Source organism: Penaeus monodon, unplaced genomic scaffold, assembly GCF_015228065.2.
Source record: "Penaeus monodon isolate SGIC_2016 unplaced genomic scaffold, NSTDA_Pmon_1 PmonScaffold_8698, whole genome shotgun sequence".
NCBI classification, from domain to species: domain Eukaryota; kingdom Metazoa; phylum Arthropoda; class Malacostraca; order Decapoda; family Penaeidae; genus Penaeus; species Penaeus monodon.
The window spans coordinates 1-8,353 of NW_023663990.1; the positions used below are offsets into that span (position 1 = coordinate 1).

Consider the following 8,353-nt stretch of genomic DNA (forward strand, 5'->3'; position numbering starts at 1 on the left):
GGAACTGGGGGTGCTGGAGGGAAAAGGGGAACCTGGTGCGGGCAGGGGGGCCGGGGGTAATTTGGCCCTATGCGATTTCCAGACGCACCACAGAGACGGGTGTGGGTCAGGGGGGATTGTGTGCACCCAAAGGGGCCAGGGGAGGTGTTTTGGGGCGTGGGCAGCACGGTGCAGCGGGCTCCCGGGTGTTTTTGGGGCCGATCTGGACGAGCACTGTTGTGGGCCCTTTGATACCTGCGCAGAGTAAGGGTGGTGACCTTGGAGGGGGGGCTGGTGAGGGTCCCGGTGAAGAGGTGCCCTTCTTCCAGGGGTTGGGTGTGCAAGGTGTTACGGCTGACGACTGCACCTTGCCCCGGCCGAGTCTAGAATCCGGTGTTGACTGTCAAAGTATGCGGGGAGTAGGGGGCCCCTCGTGGAGCCAACCAAAATTAGGCGGGCTGTGGCGTAGGGGTTTGGGGGCAGAGCCTTTTTGGACCAGGGGGGGGGGTTAGTTACAGTGTTGGTAGCCAACTTCTCCAAAAGGCCAGAAGGGCCATTTGGGCAAAGCTGGGCACTTGTGAGGAAGGGGGACGTCCAGAAGAGTCGGGGGGGAGCGAGGAAAATTTGGTTGGTGTGGGGCCGTTGCCTGACTTCCTCGGGATTGGGGGCACTGGAGCCTCTAACCTGAGGAACACAGACGAAACTGCGTCCACCCTTCTCAGTATCAGAGTTTTTTAGCAGGGGGGACTTGGACCTGGCCGCCCCGGTTGGTAAGACCGCAAACAGGGAAGTAGTTTGCCCATCAAGAGCCCCCCCGAGTATGCCCCAAACCAGACGAGAAGAGAGAGCGCACTGTCAATGAGTGATTAAGGTCAGAGAGTCCAGGTCATCAGCGGTGTCCTGGTAAAGAAAAAAGGAGACACAAAAACGCTTCTTGTGGACTCCCGGGGCGTGAATGACATGATAAAAGGACTCATCCCCATTGCCGAGAATTGAGCACACTCGATGCATTGGGGGGGGCCAGGTGGTTCCCCACACCGACCTAAGTGGGTTTTTTCACCGGGTGGAGATGGCGGAAGAGGACAAGCCAAAGACTGCCTTTTCCTTCGGGCAAGGCCTGTGGAAAATCAATGTCATGCCCTTTGGTCTCTGAATGCCCCTGGTTGTTTGAGCGTCTGATGGAGAGGGTATTGGATGGCCTGCGTGGAAGAGGCACTTGTTACTTGATGACGTCATGTTTTCGGGGGCCCTTCGAGGAGGAGCTGGAGCGGCGGGAGGAAGTAACAGCGGTTGAGGAAGGCCAACCTCAAACTAGCCCCAAAAAGCTCGATGTTCCAGTATGAGGTGCCTTTTTGGGGGCATTATCAGTCAAGACGGTGTGCGCCCGCCCCAAAAAAGGTGGCGGGGTGGGAAGGGCAGTTCCACCAATGTGGCGGAAGGGGGGAGTACCTGGGCCGGACATACTCCCGCCGCTTTGTAAGGATTTCGCCGTTAGGGGCTCCCTCACCGACTTACACGAAAAGGGGAGTGTTTCCAGGGGACAGGCGTGTCGTCTGCTTTTGACAACCTGAAGAAGGCCCGAGGAAGCCCCGGGTCTTGCCCTATCCGGACCCGAAGCTCCATCCCCTGTTGGACATGACGCTAGTGGGAAAGGGCATGGGCAGTTTTGTCCAGATAAAGGAGGGGAAGGGTATGTCGTCCTACTACAGTGCCAATTCAGCAGGCCTGAACGCAAATTGTGTGACAAGGAAAGAGTTCTGGCATGGGGGAGTTCGAGAAACTTTTCCCCCAACCTCTACGGTGCGAGTTCACCATCCGGATGACCATGCTGCCCTACAGGGTTTGAAAGTCGCGAAGGTAGCGAGGGTCAGCTGGCAAGGGGTTGGGGCCCCTTTGAACGTACAACTACCACATCCCCACCCCCCGGGTCGTGTCCTTTTGGCAACGCTGACAGCCTGATTGGGACCCCCGTGTGGGCTTTTTGCTCACACTGTGTCCAGAAGGACTTGATCTGTGTGCCCCGTTGGGGTGCGGGAATGGCCACAAAGGGGGGTGATAGTAAGTAAGGCACAACGGAGGACTCTGCCTTGCTCCCATTGTCCGGGGCTTGAGGCTCTCGGGGGGGCCCCCAGTTGGGAGGCCGTGGCTGCAAGAGCCCCCCCAAAAAAGTGTCGGGTGGACCTGGGAAACATTACGAGTGGATAAAAGGGTTTGTTGTGAAGGCTGGGTGCAGTTGAGTGAAGTGGACAGTGACAGTGGTAGTGTAACCCGAGCCAGCGTCTGAGTTGTGAGGGAATTCATGCCGGGTTACCAGTGGCCCCTTGGGCGAAAAAAGCCCCTGAGGTCTCCGTAAAAACGCTTCTATGGTGCCAGAGAAGAGAGGGTTTCTGAGTGGGTAGAGCTGTGATGTTGCAGTGAAAAGAAGGGCCCCACTGAAAGAACCGTCCCCCTTCAGGTGAAACTGGTGGGAGCCCCATGGAAGGGTGGAATAGACATTTCCGGCCCGCTCCTCTCACCCCCACAAGGAAACCGGTACATCTGTGTGGTAATGGACTATTTCTCAAATTGGCCTGAGGCTATGCATCCCCAACCACAGGGGCTGGGGAGTGAATGAATTTCTTTACCCGTTTTGGGTGGCCTTCGAACTGCACTCTGCCAAAGGCCGTGGTTTGATCACGGGGTTTTTTCCGTGATGTTGCGAGCTGTTGGGGGTGCGCAAGACACGGACGACACCCCTCCATCCACAGTCCGAGGGTATGGTGGAGCGGTTTAACCGAAACCTTTGCTAACGTACCCAAATTTTGCAGGGAAAGTCAGGAAGTGGGCGCAAGCTGGCCCGCCATGCTCATGGCCTCCCGTTTTTGTTACCACTGTTTTGTGTTCTTATTGTTTTTTTGGGTGTTTTTTATGATGTTTGGGGGGGAGAAAACACCCCAAATTTAAAAATTAAAGTGGGTTTCTTTTGTAGATCAGCTTGAAAAAAATAAAAGGGAGCTTTTACTCCTGGCGCACGGTGGGCCATGCCGAGAGCGCTACTGCCAGACGTGTGACTACAGACACAAATAAAAATTGTCTCTAAAATTTGTCAGAAAACCACTTTTTTTACATAGGCGATATGCTACACAGCAATAAAGCAAACATAATCTTCTATATTTCACAGGGTGTAACATATCACACAAAAGGCAGCATAAAAACATAATACAATCATATAATTTTCAAATACGGGAGACAATATTGCATCAATCCCGTACAGGCGGCATCAAATATGGCCTCACAACTCACAAAGATCACAAACCATTTTTATTATCACAACCCAACCCCCTCCCCCCCCTTTACTTTCACTAGCGGGGTCTGAAGGGACTTCGATGTGATACGTTCCGAACGTCGAGGTTCAACAGGCACAGGGGGGCGAAGACCAGGGCCCACTGACATCTTTTCCCCAAAATCATTTGATGCCCAATTTCTGAGCTTGTGGGCGCAAGAACCCTTTTTGGCGCCAAGTATACGGCCACTTGGAAGCCTGATGTGAAAATCACGAGATTTGCCAAACCCCTACAGTGCCAAACCCTTACCCCAACGCTTGGAGGGGATCCTGGATTCGCACATGCGCCCCAACTTCTAACTTGGAAAGTGTGTGGGCACGATGTCATAGGGGTTTTCAGTCCTTGGAAAATACTGCAGGCCGGCCGCGGGGTTTTCACCCTTGGTCTCCCCATCCTTCAGGGAAGGCACTAGAGTGGGGCACACAGGAGCGAAGGGGCATACCAAACAGAATTTGAGCGGGAAACCGACCAGTGAAATTTTGGGGCGTTACGCAATTTTAGTAAAAGCCCTGCAAAACTCCTCACAGTAATTTTTCCCTTGGGTGCTGTCTTCTTTGATCAGATACTTGACTTTCTTCACGCGCTCTGCATCCCCATTGGATTTTGGGGTAATGGGAGCTTGCATGACATACGCACTCCCCATCGTAAGGGAAAATAAAAACCCCCCCGGAAGATGCCGCCATCGGTCGCAGGTGAACGACACCCAGTGGAATATCATCAGAGAAAAAACTCAAGATTCCTGCACGAGGCCCCGTCCTACTTCGGGTGGGTTGGGCCCCCGGACCCCTTTCCCTTTCCCTCACCCCCACCTTCCGGCGATCACGGTCCTGCCTTCTTGGACTTTGGGCACTGTCGTCCTCCCCCAGTCCCCTACTCCCAGTAGCTTCTCCCGGGGCTCCCCGGGGAGAGCTTATCCGGGGTCTCCTCGGGAGGCAGCTCCTCCGGCAAGTCCTCGGCAGGCAGCTCCTCCGGGAAGTCCTGGCACACCCTCCGGCAAGTCCTCGGGAGGCGGCTCCCCCGCTGTCCTTGGCAGGCAGCTCCCCCGGCAAGTCCTCGGCAGGCAGCTCCCCAGGGTGTCCTCGGGCGGCGGGCCCCTTCGGCGCTCCTCGGCAGGCAGCTCCTCCAGGGTTCCCGGCAGGCAGCCCTCCGGGGTGCCTCGGACGGCAGCTCCCTTTGGGGGCTTCGGAGGCAGCTCCTCCGGGGGGCTTCGGGGAGGGGCCCTCGGGAGGGTTTGGCGGCAGCCCCCCGGGATGGGTTTGGGAGGAGCTCCTCGGCGCATTTTTCGGCAGGCAGCTCCCCGGGCTCTTCGGCAGGCAGCCCTCCGGCGCATCTTTTGGGAGGCAGCTCCTCCCGGCCATCTTCGGCAGCAGTCCTCCGGCGCACTTTTGGGAGAGCTCCCCCGGGCATTTTTGGAGGAGCTCCTCCGGGATCTCGTAGGCAGCTCCTCCGGCGCATTGCGGGAGGCAGTCCCCGGCGCATCTGCGGCAGGCAGCTCCTCCGGCGCATCGCGGTAGGGGACTCCTCCGGCGCATTTTCGGTTTGGCAGCTCTCCCGGGGATTTTCGGTAGGAGCTGTCCGGGCGCATTTTTTGGAGGCAGCTCCCCCGGCGCATTTTCGGAGGAGTCCTCCGGGGTCGGCGGAAGTGAGAAGCATTCGACCAGCAGAACTGCTCACTGGCCAACTCGCAGTGAATCTACGGGCTGCTGGGGAGTGAGGGAAGTATCAGCCCTGAAAACGGGGAGCTTCCTCCTTCCCACGGGGTTCCTCCCCTTTTTTATCCCTCTGATTCCACTGGAGCAATGTAATAATATCTGTGGGGGTGGGAGCTGGCACTGGTCCTTCAGACTCTTTAAGGTAGAGTCTGATTTCTCCGGGTCGCTTTATGGGCCCTTTTTGGGTTCTTTCCTTTACCCATGGGACGGGGAAGGGTGTAAAATAATACAGCAAAAATTTGGGGAAAATCCGGGGAAATTCCGGGCCATGGGTGGGGGAGTGAGTGGTGTGCGTGGCGTGCCGTGACGCACGTCGGGCACGGCGGGGAGGCGACCGCGACGCAGAGAATCACGCTACGAAGCGTGTGAGAGCGAGAAAAAATGTCTCGTCCACGATCTTCAAAAGCTTCGATTCGGGTCCCTTATGTCTAAATATAGCACTCACTAAACACAAAAAGCCCAAACACAAAAACCCCACATTTACTAAGCCCACAATTTTTGCACTAATGAAAACATCCTGAGCGGGTTTTTACTGAGCGGCCCCCGAGGGTGGAGGGGCACGGGCAGGGGACAGGCCCCAGGGCGGCGTCAGAACTGAAAAACTGGGGTCACGCGCCATGTTTGTATACTCACTGTGTTTTGTTCGTATATCTGGTTTTTTTGGTGTTTCTCTTTGCTTGGGGAGAAGAACACCCCAATTAAAATTAAAGGGTTCATTGTAGATCAGCTTGACAAAAATAAAAAGGGGGCTCTTTACATCCTGTGCGTCACCTCCGGGCCCTGCCGAGAGGCTACCCAGACGTGTGACTACAGCACAAAATAAAAATTTTACTCTTAAATTGTACAGAAATTCACTCTTTTACATAGGGAAGCTACCAGCAAATAAGCTAAACATAATCTTCTTAAAATTTACATGGTGTAACATATCACACAAAAAGGGAGCATATACATATACAAACTATAATTATCACATACAGGTACGACAATATTGTCATCATATCCCCTACTGGCGGCATCACAATGCGGGTAAAACTCAATAAGTATCCCCCAACTACTTATTATCCAAAACCCCCACCGGTTGCTGTGCATGAGGTAACAGGCTTCACACCTCCTGGGGCTCCTGTTTGGGCCGTGAGCTCAGGCTACCGTGGATTTGGCCAAAGGGCGGCCACCCGACGTGAACTTGCCAACTTTCACATCCAGAATTTGAGTGGGAAACTGCAGGGAACCTGGGGGTGACCGACGAGCGTGGCAAGCCAAGGTAGCCGGCCCTGCCATGAAAGGGGCCTAGGACCGGGCATGAGGGGAAATGAGGGACATCATAGGTGCAGAGTGTGGCTGATAAAACCCCCGTCAGAAGCGAGGGGGTCTCGCCGAAACACAGAGCCCCCGGGAGGGGCCAACACGGGGGTAGCGGCCCCCTTTTGATGTCACCCACGAAATTTGCAGAGGGCGAAAACGACCCCGTGTTGTCCCGTGGACCAGCTGTGGCGTTACCCTGGGCCCCGGAAGCTACTCCTGGGGCCAGGGGAAAAAAAAAGATGAAGTTAGCCCCCGTAGCGGCGGAGGGACGTGGCAGGGCCTGACCGGAGAGGGCGAGCTTTGGAGGTGAGGGCGAGCAGCAGATGTCAATTTTTTGGGGACCATGAGCCGGTCTTGGGACAGGAGTACCCCTCTGGGTGCCGGCCCAAACTACCGCCGCCCACACCCCCCAAGGGGGACCCCAGGAGAGCGAAAAAGCCCCGCGGATGAAAGATTTTTTTGTTTCTGAGAAATGATTTTATTTAAATTTTTTTGTGTTTGTTTCAGGTTTTGATATGTCGAGCAGAGGGGCTCTGTTCATGGGGGGGGATAGGATACGCCCGTGGGGGCTTTTTTCTCGTGGAAACATTGTTTAAATGAAGGCACCTGGGGGAAAACACGACGCAACTGGCTGTGAAACGGAGGAGGGAGGAACAAGGGGGAGAGGCATTGGGGCTGCTCCCGTGGAAAGACCTGTGGTGGCCTTGGGGACCCGAATAAACCTGGTGTTTTCCCCCTTATAAACTGTATTGTGCTGTGTGACATGCTTTTTCCCCCCTGTATTTTTCCTATAGAAAAGTGTAGGGTAAATAATGTGGAAAATAAGGAAAGAGTCATTTTTTTGTTTTTCCTTTTTCCCTGCCCTGCCTCGCCATTGGGGTTTTCCTCTCCTGGTGGTTCGGGACGCTGTGGGGTTTCGGTGCCTTTGAGCTGTTTCAGTGTTCACGACCCTGTGGATAGAAACCCCCTTGCCTATGCCCCTTTGTTGGGGGGGCGGGGAGCAGGCGGCCCGGGGTAACAATATTATTATATATATATTATATTTAAAATATTAATAATATAAAAATTGAATAAAAGAAAAAAAAAAAATATATTTAAAAAAATATTTTAAATAAATATATATAATAATAAAAATATAATTTTTTTTTTTTAAAAAATTTTTATATATTTAACATAATTTAAATATAATATAAATTATAAAAATTAAATTTAATAAATTTAGTATAAAAAATAATTTAAAAAAATCATTAAATAAATATTAAAATTTTTATAATATAATATATTATAAGGTTTTTTTAAAATATTAATTAAAAATTAATTATACATAAATATTAAAAACCCAAAAATAAACAAACCACCCCAAAAACAAATAAAATATATTAATTTAATTTTATATATATTATTTTATAATTTAATTGATGTATACATTAACACCAACCCCTTAAGTTTTAAATAATATAATATATATTTTTAAAATAATTTTATTAAATTTAAATTAAGGGGTTTGGGGGTTTTAAAATATTATATATAATATTTATTTTAATATATTTAAAAAAAAATACATTATTATATAAAAAATATATTTTATATTATAATATAATATATATATATATAATATATAATTTATGGTTTTTGGGTTGTGTCATATATATATATTATTTATTTATATATAAAATAATATTATATAAAATATATTATATATGTTAAAATATATAAATAATTTTAATAAATATATATATAAAATTTATAATTTTATATATATATATGGGGGGGGGGGGGGGGAAAAAAAAAAAAAAAAAACAAACACCCCCCAAAAAAAAAAAATTTTAAAAAACATTAATATATATATTAAAAATAATAAATTTATAAAATTTTTTTTGAATTATATAAAAAAATTATATTATATATAAAAAATATTATTATATATATATTTTAAATATATAATATATTATATAATTATCTATATAATATTTTAAAATTAATTATATAATATATATAATATTTTTAAAAAAAAAATAAATTTTTGAATCAAAATAG

At 49.5% G+C, this 8,353-nt stretch overlaps 1 protein-coding gene across 1 annotated transcript; it reads right to left on the reverse strand.

The window, feature by feature from the left end:
* Positions 1-4,172: 4,172 nt before the first annotated feature.
* LOC119571932 lies at positions 4,173-5,217 on the reverse strand. Its single transcript, XM_037919006.1, has 2 exons — positions 5,214-5,217; positions 4,173-5,005 (listed from the first exon to the last, which is right to left on the reverse strand). The coding sequence occupies exons 1-2, from the start codon at positions 5,215-5,217 to the stop codon at positions 4,173-4,175; spliced, it is 837 nt and encodes a 278-aa protein (XP_037774934.1).
* Between the last annotated feature and the right edge of the window lie 3,136 nt (positions 5,218-8,353).